The following is a 17,903-nucleotide window of genomic DNA, read 5'->3' as shown; positions in this document are numbered from 1 at the left end:
GATGCCTAGAAAACGTTTTAGAAAAGGTGATGAAAAAATCCTCCTCTGTCAAAATGAAAAACAATGACTCAAATAACACCAATTTCATGCGTAATTCCAGTCCTCAGCACTGTATGACACTCCACGAGTTTGATATCCATTTCTGAACCAACAGAACTCCAAAGATCACATGGTTAAAGGATGTACAATTCCAACAAATGCCAATCAAGAAATATTATCTTAATACACAGAGCTGTGCTGCCAAGCCACAGAATCTGACTCCTTAAGGGACACAACGAGCTCGACATGTGATACACTGAGGCAATCTAAGAACATCAAAACAAAGCAATCCTCGACCTGCCAAGATGTAATAGTTTCTGAGCTACTTAGGGACAGACAGGAAGGATAAATGTCAGGGTTAGGTACAGAGGCACATGTGCAGTGCAGCACCACTAAGATGATTAAGGGGCCACAGCATCTCTCCATGAGCAAAGGCCAAGAGAGCTGGGACTGTTCACCCTAGGAAAGAGAAGGCCCTGGGGACTTAGCAGGGAGTAGAAATACCTAAAGGGAAGGTAAAAACGAGAAAAAAACTGTTTCAAGGAACCCTTTATTGAAAGAAAAAGAGTGTTTGACTTCTACAATATTTGAAGGTGAAGTCTCATTGTCTAAGTTCAGTTTCAACTGTGGAAATACCCATTTTTCTGCATAATGGAGCTTGTAACTAGAGATGTTTCTTGTCCTCCATTACACCAAGGCCACAGTTCTGTGCTGTCACATCAGCTGCAAAATGAATTTCATAAACCAACTAAGGCAACACAAATTTTAAAAAAGCTCAGGGAACAACTATTCTGTTAAGCCACAGCAAGTCAGCATCAATATTATTACTACAATTTCAGCTTTCTTTGTGAACAGGTAAACAATCAATAGATTAACAAAACTGACACATTTTCTTTATTTTCCCACCTTCACAAGCTAAATGGCTATATACTGACTCCTCTTCCCTAGCCATCTTTCAATAAATTTCCCAGACCCTCCAGAGTGCATTTCACCTCAATAGTCTCCACTTACTTAATAAAAGATTCCATAATGCATTTGCAAACCTCCACTCTCACACTCTCCTTCTGGAACATATCCAGAAATGGCAAGAATTTCTCCTGAAAGTATGAATACATAAAGAAGTAAAATTAGGTAGGTTACAAACAACACAATAAAGCAATGAATATTTTGGATAAGTTTTATAACTATAGCTATTTAGGTAAAATTATTTTAAGCTTTTTTTGAAGACAGTAGTTCACCTTGAAGGATGAAAAAGTGAAATGAATGGAAAATGACTGATGGCTGAAAGGTGTAATTGATTTATTGATTAGAGAGATCCACAACAGAGCAGAAAATACAGAACTGTTTGAATCAAATGCTGCATTTTTTTTTGTTAAAGAGCAAAGATATGCTTCAAATAGCTTAAGATCCTGACAAATTCAGATATCTATAGAAACAAAGGACAAGACATTAAAACAGTCTACATGTCAGCAACATTTTGCATGTATCCAGGGCAAGTTATGAAGGTCTAAGACATTCAGATTTTCTTCCAAGATAAGGGTTTAAGTTGAAATCCTGAAATACTTAGTTTCTGTATCATCTCAAGAATATAGTGAGGGTAAGTTTTTCAGAATAATCTAAGCAATTTGTCACCAAAACTTGACTCCAAATCCACAGGGTCAATCCTGAATTTTACTCTGCAACTGGTTTCAGTCAGACACCTGTTGTCTTTGTTTCTCTTTCTCTGCTTGATGCACAATACACTCGCTGATCTCTCTGAGCTGCACTTTGTCTCAATGCCAAATGTAAGGTTAAGTATATACCATAACACAGAAACAGCTATCAGCAATTCCATGAATCCATACAAATAAATAAATGCTATCTTATCTTCCAGTGATCATCATTTATCCCATAGTAACAAACAAACTAGAGAATCTAACAGCCTAAGGAAACAAAGTATAGAAAATTGGAGTTACAATAATGAATATATAAGTGGTAAGTAGCAGAAAAATTCTAAAATATTTCTGCACTTATCTACTTGACAAAAAAATCCTTATACTATGTGAGCTTGTAAACAACCTAAACATCCCAGTCAGGTAACTTCTCTTGCAGAAACAGTGCAAAACAGCTCTTCTTAAAAATTTATGACACAGAGTATCACTTACCACTGAAAAAAGCAGAGAGAAGTCATAGATATAGGTAATAACTTTCTGGATAATTGACTGCAGCTAAAGGGAAAAGAAAAAATAAGAGAAAATTGTCATACAAGTTAAGACAGGACTATCCACACCAAAGATGATTGCTCTCCAGTTATTCACAGAAAATTGGGTTGAAAGATGCTTCAAGCATTCACCAATGTAATTTCTTTCCCCAAAGCAGAGGGCTATGCTGCTCCTCCAAGCCTTTCCAACATGCCCTTCAGAACCCACATGAACATATGTTTGTTCTTTTCATAGTTAGGCAGATTTTTCTGACTTAAAGTCTGCACCTCCTCCAGCTCTCTGGACTAAAAAAACCTCAAACAAACAAACAAACAAACAAAAACCTCAAACCAGTTTGTAAAATCTTTTTTTGTAAGCATTTTATCTACCCTCCAATTAACCACAAATCCTTCCAGAACATCTTCAATTCATACATATCTCATCTGGCATTCAGTCTCAAGAACTGGACATGATAATTCACTGACACCTTAACAATGCCAAGCAGAGATGGATTACTTTATGGTTTAGTTCTCTTTAAACAGCTTGCCATGGTAGCTAGTTTTCTTCAGCAAACTCTACTGCTGATGTAGGAGTTAACTACTGCTGCTTCTAAATACATAAATCATTCAGGCTTAGCATTTCTCTGAACCAAAAGACTGATGTGCAGGGGAAAAAAGGAGGAACAAATCACAGCATTACACTCTTCCAAAAGGCTTCCCAAATCATAGCTAGTGTTTAAATTCCTTTGTGCCAAGAGGCATCAGTAATGCTTAAGAATTAATTTCACTTAAGAAAATGCACGTCAGATTTTTACAGATTTGGCAAAAGAAATTCTTTACCTGTGGGTAAGCATCTTCAAAGGCTCGATCAGGAGTCATGTGTTTGATGACATCAGCCAACACTGTATTGACCTCTCGTTTCTGTGTAGCAAAGAACGAGTTACAAAACACAGCAATGAAACTGGCACATAAGTCACTGAACACCAGTGGAGCTGGATAATTTATTTCCATTTGCCAAAGCATCAGAGCTCTAGTTAAGCCAGGAACTTGAGCCATAGCTCCAGTAAATCCTTACTTACACTGGTCCATCTGCCATTAAAATAAAAGGATAAGAAATATGCAGTGCTGCAGAGTGCTGAAGCTTCAAAGCTGCATCTTTTGTCCCTATTCATCTTTCATGAAGGGAATTACATTTTTTCATTCGCCACTGAAATCCAACACACTTATGTTGAAGAGTCATAGCTTTTCCACCTTTAATATCAAACTGCTAATACAGCCACTGAGTCTCTAGCAGAAAAACTTCAAAGGAAACAGTTTCACCTACCGTAAAATGTCTGCATGTATACTCCACCCACACTTCAGCACAGTTGATATAATCCTGGAAATACATGTGTCTTATGACTACCAATATTTACAGAAGGCTATGAGAAATACACATGCAAAAACTTACACTTAAAAGAATTCACTCCTGAGGTATGATTCATTCAGACCTAAAGACTAGCACTAATAACCAATCTCAAAAGCTGCTTTTGCAGAATGATGTTCTGCAGAATTAAGTTATGCTTCAGTAGAGCTAAGACAAGTAGAGATCATATAAAAATATTACCAGCCATCACATTTTCCTGCAACTATGTTTATCTAGAAAAGGCAACAATGTGATGCTGAACAATTGGCCACTATTTTGCCCTAAACACAGAATCAGTAGTGAACCAGAACAGACAATAACTCACCTGTGGGTTCTTCAGCTTTGTTATAACCTTCCAGGCCTCATTTAATATTTGAAGGCGATCATTTTCAGGAGGATCAGCCAAAGCCAAGTTTAATCCCAAGGAGCGAAAGAGGAGATGCTGGAAGTTAATGAGAAATTTTAAATGAAATGCAGAAGATCCATGTCTGTCCAATGCTGCTCCAGCAGGTTCACTGTGCAGAAAGATTTTCAGATCAAACCACCTTTTATCTAAATGATGGACAAGTTACATGGGCAACTAAGTCCATAAAGAACTCTGTCAGACAAAGAAAGGGAATTGTGACAAGTTCCACACAGACAGTTACCTTGGGGAACCCAGACTCGTCACACTCTTTGATCATGCCAATGAAGTCCATCGATCTTGCAGCGATAAACTCTGCTCTGAATGCTGACATGACTGAATTCAACAGCAAAGCACTACAGAGAACACAGCACAGATCAATGCAGCTCAACAGCAACTCAAATTTGGTTGTCTCTGCATTTACATTAATCTGAACTTCTTAGAACTATCCAGCATGTTTTCTAAATGTTAAAAAAAGGGGGATAAGGAAGAAAAATCCCTTACAGATCAAGCTTGCGTTGATGAGGATTAATAGAGCATAAGGAAAACAAGAAAATATTAATCCACCAGATAAAGAAAAGGTAACTCAGTGTGTAGAATACTTGCTCCCCACAGGGGGTTTTGAACCATCATTTGAGCAGAAATTTACTAGAAAGATCAAGCAATCCAGGAGTAGCTGACACATTTAGAAACTTTCTCTTTTTCACTACACTTCAGAAGAAAACTTTGGGAGGGCAAATCCCTATTGAAGCTTTTCTCACTGAATTAAATTATACATGCATTATAAAAGCCCAGTTTCTAGCAGCTGCAGTGTCAGGATTAAAACAAATCCAGCCATTATCATACAATAACTGGCAATGACATATTTAGACATTTATGACTGATCACAAGTACTTGTGTTACCATCAAGCCAAAGTCACCAGAGGAAGAGTGAAGCCATTGCATTAGTGTAACACCCAGACTACATGTACTGTTATGCAAACATAAGAAACACAACCTAGTATCATTCTAAAGGCAATTCCTCTGGGCAAGCTCAGCCATGAAGCTGCCTCATAAAACACTGTGCCCTTCACTAGTCTCAAACAGTTTGAATACAGAGCAGTTCACCTTGAGGGAAATTCTGTGGAGGACTTAAAATAGCCCAGTACCCTCTGTGTTTCTGCCTGAGCATTAGTGGTGCCATCACAATTAGACTGGGATTTGCATTTTTTTCATTGGCCAAGTACTTCCACTAGCATATGCTTCGCAATACAGAGAACAGGTTGTCACTTTTCACTTAGATGGCTGCAATGTAGCTCATGGAACATACTGAGATTAGTTAAAGATTTATATATTGATGCCTCTTGCTTTGTAGTGTTTTGACAGTCATGAGACGACACAGAAACAGAGCTCCACTTTAAAAGAAAACTTCTGTGAGTATCTAAACCAGATTATTCAACTCCCCAATAAAACAGGCATATCCCAGAAACATTTCTTTAAAAAACCCTCAACATTTTGTCCTTCCTGCAAAGAGCAAAGAGGAGCAAAGAGGAGGCACCTCGCCCATCTTTACAATGAGAAATGCTAAAAGTTGATTCAAAAGTAAGTCCCACAAAACAAACCAACACCTATACAAAACAATTAATACAGCAAAGTACATGAATTATTCAAACCCATATTATACACTCTAATACAATAGTATCTTTACATCACATTTCTAAAACCACACTTTCCCCACACTCCTTAGCTCAGTCACAATGCTGGCATTCCTCTTTTAAGTGACTAACATACTTTAGTTCCTCAGCCACTGCAGAACTGGACTGTGCAGAACTCATGAGAAAAATGTAGCTGAAACCTTTCACAGAACTCAGCCCACATACCCAACAAAATGAGCAGAGTGCAGCCCATCAGCAGGCCAAACTGCATTCACAAAATTCAGTCAGTACATCCAAAACTTTCAGACCAGCCCATCTTCCTGAACTCCTCCTGATTTTAATGTTGAAAAAACCAGTGCCCTAGATATTCCTATCTCCCAGAGGCTGCCAACTGCTTTACAACTTCCCTTGGTAAATGCATGTAGCACTGTAGCCAGCATGGGAAAGGGAGAAGGAAAGTGACAACCAGGAATCAGAGACATGGCTGATGGAGAACACATTACTTGTCCTAAACTTTGGCTTAGGAGCCAGAATGCAGCAACCAAGTTAAACTCATTAACTTTTACTCTACAAGGAATCTACCATATTTTAGAATCAATCTCAGGCAGATGTTCATAATTGAGACTTAGTGAGCTACTGGGAGAATCAAAGCTCTAGGATACATCCAAACAGTGTTTTCCAAAGAGGGAGAGAACACTTTATTACAGGGACTCAGGAGGACTCATTTCAGACTTGTGTCTTCTACACTGTGCAACACTTACTTGTTTCCCAATTTTTTGCATCTCTCCATCATCTCAGTAAGCAGAACCTGGAAGAATTATTTATTAAAATTAATCAGCTGAGAACTTGTAAATAAATTCAGCCTTAATTACTGTAGTGAAATCTACTAAAAGCTTTTTTAATTGCCTCCCTGATACATTCCAATAATCCTGTCTTATCCTGTATTTACAACACGAGAAAACAATGGTGTAGTACACCATAAAACACACCCTCTGGAACAGCTACAGTGGCATTTTAATCAAAACCACCACTTTATGGAAGTCAAATTTGCAATCCTTCAGCCATGCCATTAATCCAAAGAACCACTATTTGCCAGCCAGGTCAATTATCTCTGGCAGGAGAGGTGAAGATTGCCAACTCTGCCAGACTGCAAACCAGGCTCACCCATATTAAACCAGCCTGTTTATTATATTAAGCAATTACAAAGCTATAGTTTACTCAAATCATTTTTATATCTGTATGACACAAGAAACTAATGAATTTGGGAAATAAAGATTAAACTAGCTAAAGGCCAGCAAGAAACCAACAGGAATATTGCTTATGAACTAGAGTGGTCTGCCTTGAGCTTTGTGGAAATGAAGATTTCCTGCACAGAAGTGAGAATCAGTTGTAACTTGGGTCTTTATTCTGACTTCCACACTTGTGTAAGTACTGACTGAGTGGGTTTTTTAATAGGCAAAATTAACCCTTCACTCCAACACTGCCCTTAGCATTACCACACTGACTTACTTCTGGAGCATGGTATGCAATACACTGCAAAATCCAATCTATAGCAGGAGAATATAGGGTCAGATACAAAGGAATCTCCACACATTGTACCACCAGCTGGTTCTGAACTGTATCCCCATGGATCTGTTGAAGTACAAGACAAAACCAGGTTGCTGTGAACAGGTATTTAATGGGAGATATGATAAACTAGACCAAGTTTGTGTATGACTGGAAATGACAACAGACAAGATCATAACATACATAATCTGAAGCATTCCCTGCATGGGAAAAAATATAAAGCTCATAGCATTTATTACCCAAGTCTGGAAACACTTTCAAGTTATCAGAATGTATGAAAAATTTCCCATACTATATCTGGGTACAGGAACAACATCCCTAAATCTAGACTTGAGAACTTCAAAAGATCTGTGGCAGTTTCATAAAGAAGTGTATTTTTCTGATTTTGCAAATAAAACTTCTATTTGCTTACTTGCTTAAATGTTAGGAGAAAGTCAAAAAAATTTTTGTTCAGGCTTTCTTTGAGTTGTGGTGCCACTTCCATCCCAACCTGTATTACAAGAAAGAGAAAGATTTTATCTGCATCTAGCACCTACGATTCTTCAGCTGTAAGAAGGAATATACCCAAGTCACACACATCAAATCAATCAGCATCAAACCACATGCTTTTGACTGATTATTTCCTAGCTTACTATTATAGTCATGTCTACTAACAAACACCCTGAGGTAGTTACAGCTGTGTTTAAACATGATTCTCCTAACATCAGCTCCAAGTATCTGTAAGCAGTGAGGAAATCAGTGTCTAACCCAGTGCATTGCAACAGCCTATGCATTGTGTGCAGCACATCACATTATTTCGACCTATTGGAAGCACTTAAGAAAGATTCCTCAGTCTTAAAACAGAAGAGAAATTATTTCTTGTTGTCTGTTAGAAGGAAGAGACAGGCTGAGGGCTCCTTCAGATGAAAGCAGTAAACACAAGCTGCAGTAAATCTTTGACATAATGAGAAGAGTTCAATGGCAGCCTACCCTGCACAGATATGCTCTTGCATACACTGCAACCAGTGGGTCTCCAATTCCTCTAATCATAGCCGTTAACCGTGGGAGACATTCCAAAATCCCCCTGGGAAGATTTTTCAGAAATGAAAACAAGCTTTAACAATTGATAACAAAATTATATCACCTACAGATAACCTCAGTAGCTGCCTCATATTGACAACTGAGCATGAGTAACAGAAACACCTTTCAAAGAAAAAGCTTATCATGACAAAAATTCATTTCATAAGTAAAATTTTATGGGTGTAGTAACACATATCCTATATTCAAACAGCAGTATTTGCTATTCCAAGCAGTGCAGGGAGCCAGGCTAGATGCTTGGCTTGTAAAGGACAACTAAAAAAATCCTCCTCTGCTTTGGAGGAACAGCAGAGCTAAGGAAAGGCTCTAACTCAGTATGAGGAAAACAACACTGGCAGAACTCCTTGTATGTCATTTTCCCACAGGTCCTTTTTGACAGAGCTGTAGAAATGCCTGGAGATGAGGCCTATCAATTCCAGTAAAACAACTGCTTTTTAGGGATAATAAAGTTGTCACTATAGTAGCAATTTGGCTTACAACACTCATTGCAAGATATAACTGAAAAAGGACAATTACATGTGAAGGAGTATCTTCTGCTCAACAGCTGACACTGCTTGGCAGCACATTAAACTTATACCAAGGTTTTCAATACATAAAGGTTCATTGCTCCTGCATTATTTCTTCAGCTCTGTCTCACCAATATGACACATCAATATTTTCATTTCATTTTTCTCTCTCGTCTTCTGTTGCCACATTTCTCATCTCAGCAATCCTGATGTCCTCCCTCCCCCTTCTGAAGGCACTGGTTTTTAATTTGCACATTTGTGCCACTGCTTTTCAGTTTGCATCAGGATTTGTGACACTCTGGTATCACAATTCCACATACATTCCAAAACTGAGAGCACTACTGTATTCCAAATTGTATCACAGTTCATCTTGATTTTTTCCAGGGGATTCTCATTAAAAATTCCAAACTCCCTTAGTACTGCTTCTTTTCAGATCTTCTGACCATTAATCCACCCTGTCCACCATTAATGACTGAACTTGAATTAGTTCTCAGCCTTTCCCATTCACTTCCTTCCCACACTTCACATCACTCTTACGTTTTGGATAGGAACTTATTGCACTTCAGTATTGCTGCTTCCACATAGCTGAAATCAAGCCAAGTTAAGGAACCAAACTAATAGGCACACTATCAAAAACATGAAAACAAACACCAAATAAATACTGTAATTAATCTCACCATACTTTGTTAGTATTTACAATTTATCTACAAGATTTTTATTGCTTCAAAGTTTTTCACACATCATCCTTAACCCTGTCACATTGCTCACAGCCAATAACTCAGCATTCAGTTTACATGACTCCAAATTATACTCAAAACAAACAGCCTGAGCAAACCAAACAAAGCCAGTATAAACAGCAGATCCTGTGGCTTTTATTGAAACAAACACGTTGGTGTTTTGAAAAGTCCACAAAAAACCTGCAGGCAGACTCAGAGAGCCTCATTTGACAAGGATACAATCTGGGAATGAGTTCTCGGATTGAAGCAATCTTGAAAAACCAGTTTAAGCAAGTTTCTTTAGCTGTATCGTTAACACTGTCTGGAGAAAAGTTATCTGGGGAAAAAAATAAAAGAAAAAAAAAACAAACCCAGAAATAGTTACATTCTTTCTGGAAACAAGTTATTTTTCATTCTAGGTTTCAAATTGTATTCCCCTTCCTTTCAACAAGAAATTAGGCAGACCATGATAAATTAGTCAATAGCAAAGCAGCAGCCAGAGCTGAGAAAGAAGAGGTAAAAGAGGTTCTATGGTGCATTAAGCAACATTTCAGAAGCTGAAGTCAGGCACTCAAAGCTAAGCTCAGATGTGCTACTGAGAAATCCAAACTCTGTCTCTGCTTTCCCAAAAGCAGAAATTGTCAAAAAGAAATAGAAAATCTGTTGCAAATACATGGATATAAATCTATAGCAAATATGAGAGACATTTAAGCACTCGAATTCTTTATTTTAAATGGTTAATATAATTTTTAAATAATACTATGTAAAACTACATTGCAAGCAGTAGGAAATACTAAACACTGATAGAACATTTGTTTTTGTAGACTGCAGCACAGTTCTCTCCTTGTGAGCTCTGGGCCTATTTGTGTCAGCTGCCACCCCAGGGTGGAACAGATGGGTTAGGGGCACAGTGCTCTGGTCAGGCATGCAGAGCATAGCTAACTGCCTCCTCTTGCTCTAGATTGCCTGGAACAAAAGGCAAAATTGGCTTCTTGGGATCAACCCAGGGCTGAGGCAAGAGGGCTGGGATACATATGCCCCTCTTCTCTCAGTGATAAAGCTACATAAGCAGCTTCTGTTGTATCTCCTTAGGAACTCCTAACAAAATGTTTCAAGACACCAGTGCTCTCCCACCCCTGTCCTCAGAGGGTGAGAAGCTCCTGCTACACAACAAAGTTTCCAACTTCCATACCAAAAGCCACATGGTAAATGCTGACTGAGTACAGGAAGATGCTCTTTCTCATCTAGGATCTCAGGAGTTCTCTCCAAGGGTCAAGCTTGGACTTCGGGCCTGAAATCCCCAGAGGTTCCCACTGCCCTGCACAGCCAGCACAGCACAGATTTTCCTTCTCCCTCCCACTTTTATAGCTGCTTGGGAAGTTCCCACCAGCAATGCCTCTGGCAGCTGTATAGCTGCAGCATGAGCTCAGCTCTCCAGAACAGAGGTAACTGTGCCCAGTAATCAGAACATGCTACAGGAACTCTCTGACTTCATTAGAGCTTGTAAGAACAGTTTGTCAGATCTGCAACAACCAAATTTATCTGAAATATTTTCTGTAAGTTTATTTCAAATTTAAATATTTATTGGTTTCAAGCTTCTGGCTCAAATCCTGTGGATTTAACTGCAACCTAATGGTAATGTTGCTTTGCCAACTACAGAGTAAGAGTCTTTCGTATTTCAAGGATGTGCACTTAGTACACTCCAAATTGCAAGGAAATGCCTGTATTTCCATGGAACATTTCAGTGTCTTCCTAAAGAGGCTCTTCCATATACATTTGTACTGTAAATGTCAAATTAGATTTTGGAACTTCAACAGAAAAAATCAAAAGAGCCCAAGTTGGAGAGATGATGCTAGAAGCAGCCTGCAGCTTCTTCCAAAATTCTTCCCTAACTAAATCAAAACTATCATTTCCAGCATAGCAACAAAAACATCTATTGACCAAAACCTGACACTCTGAGCTTTGTTAAATTTGTACCATTATGTTTAAGCTATGTAATACTTTCAGAAGAGAGCATATGTTAAGAGAAAAAAGGGAAAAACCTCTTCCTTCATCTCATTTGGCCATTCCTGTTTAATTCTCACTCAACTCAATTCTTTATGGTTTCAAGTCTCAGGAAGATCCAGTTTATGTCTAATAACATCAGTCACAAGCACATTATATTATACCTTAGGTATATTCTCCACAGTTAAAATGTAAACTCACATGAGCACTGTGAATAGCGAAACCATAAGCAATGGATTTTACTCTGTGAAACACTGAAAATCACTACATTCAAATCAGAACTTTTTCCATAGGAGATACAGTAACAAAGGTCCTGTTGAACCTTCCTCAAGTTAGTTCAGACATGATTTTTTCCAGGAGCACAGTAGAAACAAACACAAAATTACCTGGCAGAGACACACGGTTGTCCACACACATGGACAGAATTCTTTCATATACGAGTTTTCCTGGTTAAAAAAAATAAAAAAAAAATTAAAAAAAATCATAAATTAATGAACTGCAAAACACAAAACGTTGGTACAAAGGTTCCCTCTCCAACATACAATGAAATTAGCTGGAAAACACTTCCCAGAACACTGACATCATGCTGCCCTCTAGTGAGGCTGAAATGTGCACTCTGATTTTGGCACTTCTCACACTACAAAAACATTCTCTGGCTCCCTTAAGTGCAGAGGTAGCCCAGAGGTCAGATTTCCCCAGGCCAGGAAAGGACAGCTGGTGTCCTGACTTTGCTGAGTTGGGATGTTATGTTATCTTCAGCAACTTTCAGTAAGTAGGAAAGAGCAAAACAATTGGAGCTATGTCATAGCACATCCTGCTAACATCAAAATACGCTTCAGCTTTGAATGCTATTGTAAATCTTTTCCATAACATGGCAGAAAAACAAGAGAACCACATGAAGTGGAGGACAATTTCACTTAAAGGTTTAAACCTGTATTAAAAAAATCAGTAACTACATCCTGATCACTTCACAGTGCCTGTTCAGCTAAAGAAAACTTTCTGACTTCCATTCTTCAGATAAAAATATGATGAAATACTGAGTCAAGAGGTTGCCAAACCCCAAAACATTTTCATAATGACAGTGTGTTTTAAATTTCAAAATGCAGAGATCATCATTTTTCTCAAGGTTTTGTTCTAGATATTCACTAATACACAAAGCACAGAGCTACAAAACTAAATATTTTTATTTTAAATACTTTGCTCTGAAAGAGTTTTTTAACAATTATATTCCATGTTTACACCACTGGTGTCCAAATGCTTATGTTGGCAATATTCCATGTTAAAACATAAAGTCCTTTCAGCCTTTTTTTGGACAACTTCGATGCTTTCCAACATTACAAAAAATTTAATTCAATCTTATTAACAATTGCGTAGTAAGTCTGGCACAGTCGATACTTACCAAAAGTATCAAGGATATCTGTAATTAAAACAAATTTACTTGGATAAAACTGGATTACTGTTGTGTCTGAAAGAAGCTTAGAACACTAGAAGGAGAAAAAAAAAGAAGAAAGAAACATTTTTAGAGGCCAGTGCAAGTTTGTGTTTTTACTCCAGACAGGCTGGAACAGATGAATATCCACAGATGGAAAGAACCAACACGAACTACCAAGCCAAAAGCACAAGAACTTCAAACATAACACACCATTAGCTCTAGCTAATTTTCAGGTTAATTCTTCATTTCCAGAGCTAGTCACAGATCTGTTTTTCCTTTACACGAGGTAATCTACAATGTAGAATTTCAGCTGACCGTGCAGATCTGTGCATTTGTTCAGATAAGACATATTCTCTCCCAGAAGAAGCATTAAAAGGCATTTCTCCTCTAAAACAACTTTCTTGAAGGTATTTTTCAGTTTCTCACCATCTCTCTAAACCAAACACAAAATTTAATCTAGATTTAATTTAGAAACAATTCAAAAAAGTGTAGCTAATGCGCTTTCCAACCCATTTTTGCAGCTCACACAACTAGTTCAAACATTTTAGAAATGTACCAGCTGATCCACAGCCAGCTCCAGGAGGAATCTAATCATCACCATCCACTGGCACTCAACAGGGTCATGGCACCTGGACTACAATGACTACTGCTACAAAGTCACATTTGAAAACCTACTACCCACCTAGTTCTACCATCATTGGATGGTAAGGCCAGGAAGGAACATGTCCATTCATTACATGAATTCAAGATAAAAATATTTTCACTCCTCAGTACGTAAGATATGTAATTAAGCTGTACTTTGTTTACCAAAGCTAAACTGGAGTCAAAAACTTTGGCAGAAGTTTAGTCATGAAAAAAAAAAGCTACTCCATGAAGAAAACAGGTAAATGACTGACTGGAGAGAGAAATCCACCTCCTCTCTGCTTTTGCCAAATGTGGCCTTTGGCCAAGAGTCTTTTCTGGTCTCTAGGACTGACAATATTCTCTGTGATCTCTGTCCCTGCTCTTCATCAGGAGACAGGTCTTCAGTCTCGATGGAATAAATAAAGTTCAAGTTTTCATTACATTTCAAAAATCCAGGAAGCAATCTGATACCTCACAAGACTGCTTTGTTTGAACAAGAACATCATAATATTTGAACGTGCTTGAACAAGGGGCACACTTAGTCCTTTTGCTTTACTCATCAGGGTAACTTAAGAATGCACCAGAAAGACAGGTGAGAGCATTCCCACCCTACAACCAGAGCAGAATTTTTCTTGCTGTGTGGTCAGTCACCTTCAAAGTAAGGGAGTTCAGCAGCCATTTAGGACCTACACATCCCATGAACACTGAATTACCACTTTTCTTAGAGCTCACATACATAATCAACTTACTTCAGCTTACTCTAAGCAGCTTAGCTTACTCCATCTTGACAAGTAAAGTATCTTGTAAAAAGGCACTTGAGGAATCAGAGAACAGTAGAATCTTTTAGATTAGAAAAGATGTTCAAGATCTTTGAGTCCAACCCTTAACCCAGCACTGCCAAGGCCACCACTAAACCATGTCCCCAAGTGCCACAGCTACATGTCTTTTAAATACCTCCAAGCATGCCACTTCCCTGGCACTGGAGCCTACAAATTCAGACCCAGCCTTAATAATCAGAACTCCTCCTGCACTGCAAGCTCAGTAAAACCCTTGCACAGAAAACAACTGCTCCATCCCCAATGTCCAAATGAAAGATGTTATGTAATTTCATCATTACTTCTTAAACCAAGATAATTCTAGCATTCAAATTCAAATTGCTATTTCCAGCCCAGTATATATTTCTGAAAATAACAACCACATCCAGAGGCCAAACTCACTGCTCCTACTGCATACTAATCAGTATGTGATGATAATAATAACAGACTATGTATATGATCACAGCCTGATGTCAAGAAAACTGCTGAGGTCTTTTAGAGGATACAGCATTGTCAGAACCATCACACCAGGGGAAGTTCAGCCAGGTTTCTACCTGCTTTAGAAGAACAGAATTATTATCCTTCAGGATTTTTTTAAAATTCATGTTAATTACCCATAAAACTATTTCATTCTTAGTCCTTCAATTCATAATGAGCATCTGCAGCATTGTTAAGTGCAAAATGACCAACACACAGACAACACTTCAGGAGATATAAACATACTCCATTTTGGCATCACCTTTCTAAAAGGAAGCACTGAATCCCATCCGAGAACTTATATTACTTCAAAATTGCTTGTGAACCATTTGTAAAAGAACATGTGAAAGTGTTAATGCACAAATTATCACTGCACATCACACACTGTGTATATACACATATATACACCTATGAAAGCACTGTGAGCACAGTGCATCCCTTCCCCTTTTCTTCTCATCCAAAGACAATATTCACACTTCACAATCCTATATATAGATTTTTTAAAATAACAATAATACTGCTGATTTTGTGGTATTACAATAGGACATTAGTCACCCTAGGTCACAAATAATTGTTTGATCTCACTTCATTAATGTTTCATTTCCTTTTTTGTCTTTACCACAATTTAAGCTGAAATTACTGCAAATAGTCTTCGCAAGAGTATACAGAATGAAAAAAAAAATCCTGACTTTATATAACCCCACTTGATGACTATTAGCATTACATCACTTTTACAGCTTTTAAGGATGTCATTATCTCCTATGTCCCCTGCTGTACTCTGCCTCTGGCCTTTTTTAAAGGCCAATCCAAACCAAAGAGCATTTAATTGTGCTATTTCCCCTTGCCCTCCTCAAGCCCATCACCCCAAGTGACCCAGAGTGGACAAGTTTTAAAAACACAAACAAAAAAACCCCAATCACACACCTTTCAAAATCTGGAGCTGTTTTCTGTAGCTTGCTAAGGTCCTAAATCAGATTATGTGATTGTCTTAGTAAGTCTGGATGGGGAAAATACTGATGTTCACAAAGCCATTCTGGTATTACTTGGAGTGGGGAGCAAGGGGCTAGAAGGGGAAAATGAGAGGAAAGGAAATTACATGCCCTAGAAAGAGTCAGTATCATTACGTGTTATTTATTCTAAGTATCCTTCAGCAGGTAAAATTTCCACATCTGTCACTTGGTGACTCTTTCATGAGAATTCCATTCACATACCCTGGACAAAATCAATACATAACAATGAAGCTGAAAATCCAACTGATGTCAGAAGTCATAAAACACTGAAAGAAACGGGTTTCAGTGCAGAATGAAAGAAAATAATAGAAAAATAATTCTTTTCCCCAAGAAGGAAACTGGGCAAGTCATATCACCAAACTCACGGGCTCTGTATAAAAGCAGAACATAAACCTGACCTGGATGACTATTTTCAGAGCTTTTACTTTCTGATCAGAGGACCAAGCATCCTTTAAAGACTGGTTCAGTTCTTCAATTCGGTTCATGTAATCCTGCTGAGTCAAATTCAACAGCTCTTTCTGGGACCCCTGGCAAGAAAACACAACCCTACTTAATATGAGAGGGAGGGAAGGAAGGAGAGTGATGTTATTACAGAGTCAAATCACCATGTTGTTGGGGGGAACTCCACAAAATTTATTATGACTTCCCTAATTTTCCCTTCCTGCAGCATCAATACTGCAGGTGTTGGCACAGAAATGCATCACAACTGCTTTGGTCTTCAAGGGACACATGTGCTGTCTGTGAGGTCAGGAGCACTGGAATATTTCAGTGCTATTCTACTCATGGTATAAGCAGTACACTAATACTATACATAAGGATATTTGCACCTGTGTAGAAGCAACATCAGAGAGAAGTAAACATTCCGCCAGCAGTGCCCTAAGAAATTTGTTGACAGCAGAAAAAAAAAATGTGTTCGCCCTCAGTAAGAAAACAAAACCATCTCCACCTCATCCTCAGTACCAGATCACTCTTGCGACTGGTTTTCCTGAAGATTTTCCAGACTTTATAAAAAAGACTATCTACCAAAAATAAACCAGTTAAATACCAAAAGCAGAAATAATTGGTTTAGCTTTAGAACCAAACTGACACAGGAACAAAATGAGTGAAAATGCATTTAGACAAAAATCAGAAGGTGGTTCTGGAACAGCCTTTATAGGAAGCCTGAGTGACATTAAATTACCTTCAGGACTAATTTTGATGAGTTTAACTGAACTGCATTACAAAACTGGTTTTGTAATATCCGAACATCTAGAAACAACCATCAGTAAAAACAATCACAGGTGAAGAGACAAAATGCAAATACCACTAGAGTTTTACAAAGGGTTACATATTTCCTTAGAATAAAGGGCACTTCAGTTTTCTACTAAAAGAATCCAATCCTTTATTTGTGAAATACAGTTATTAAAACTGTTCTGGCTCAGGCAACCTGAAGTTAGTTAAGAGGCAGAGGTTTCAAAAGAACATTACCCAAAACAATTCTGGAAGTACTCCACAGATTCAGGTTTTAGGAAAGTAAGTCACGAAACATCTCATTTTTACACAGTATAATACTGCAGCTTGAGAATTAATTTGAGTACTCAGTATTCCTATCAAGCTCATAAATGTGACTTTAGTTAAACTCAGGCAGACAAGATGCAGCTTCTGCCACAGGGGCTAAAAACATTATCAGATGTCAAGACAATTAGGCTTTACAGAGCTGTATAGCAGCTGCAGACTGTACACAGTAACAAGGTAAATCAGCTGCAATAGATCAGGCAAATTCACCCACCACAATTTCTAGGATACAAAAGTATGATTCTGCCTGAATTCTGTAACAAGAAGGACTGAAATGACTAGAGAATTCCTACAGAAAGTATATACATATATATACTGCATAAGCACATGCACAAACAGGACCCTTTTTAAAGGCTTCACAAAGATTATTAGATCACAAATTTCTTTCACTGATATAATGGTGCTGTAAATGGATCAGAAAACTTTCTCACCTCTTCCAGATCATCCAGTTCTTCTAACCTT

At 38.0% G+C, this 17,903-nt stretch overlaps 1 protein-coding gene across 1 annotated transcript in view; it reads right to left on the bottom strand.

Annotated features, from left to right (window-relative positions):
• The window catches only part of LOC103803750 (UPF0505 protein C16orf62-like), a gene marked incomplete at its 3' end in the record, with an annotated part of 27,395 nt that overhangs the window by 6,422 nt on the left and 3,070 nt on the right, over window positions 1-17,903 (bottom strand). Inside the window, 16 exon segments of the mRNA XM_009076360.1 lie at window positions 1,050-1,136; window positions 2,184-2,246; window positions 3,059-3,139; window positions 3,543-3,596; window positions 3,949-4,065; window positions 4,271-4,382; window positions 6,422-6,468; window positions 7,170-7,292; window positions 7,639-7,716; window positions 8,196-8,289; window positions 9,347-9,394; window positions 9,766-9,862; window positions 11,916-11,975; window positions 12,929-13,013; window positions 16,286-16,414; window positions 17,873-17,903. The exon segment at window positions 17,873-17,903 is cut by the window's right edge and continues 19 nt beyond it. Coding sequence (XP_009074608.1) covers window positions 1,050-1,136; window positions 2,184-2,246; window positions 3,059-3,139; window positions 3,543-3,596; window positions 3,949-4,065; window positions 4,271-4,382; window positions 6,422-6,468; window positions 7,170-7,292; window positions 7,639-7,716; window positions 8,196-8,289; window positions 9,347-9,394; window positions 9,766-9,862; window positions 11,916-11,975; window positions 12,929-13,013; window positions 16,286-16,414; window positions 17,873-17,903 — 1,306 coding nt within the window.

Source organism: Acanthisitta chloris, unplaced genomic scaffold, assembly GCF_000695815.1.
Source record: "Acanthisitta chloris isolate BGI_N310 unplaced genomic scaffold, ASM69581v1 scaffold9010, whole genome shotgun sequence".
Lineage (NCBI taxonomy): Eukaryota > Metazoa > Chordata > Aves > Passeriformes > Acanthisittidae > Acanthisitta > Acanthisitta chloris.
This window is presented reverse-complemented; position numbering and strand designations above follow the sequence as displayed.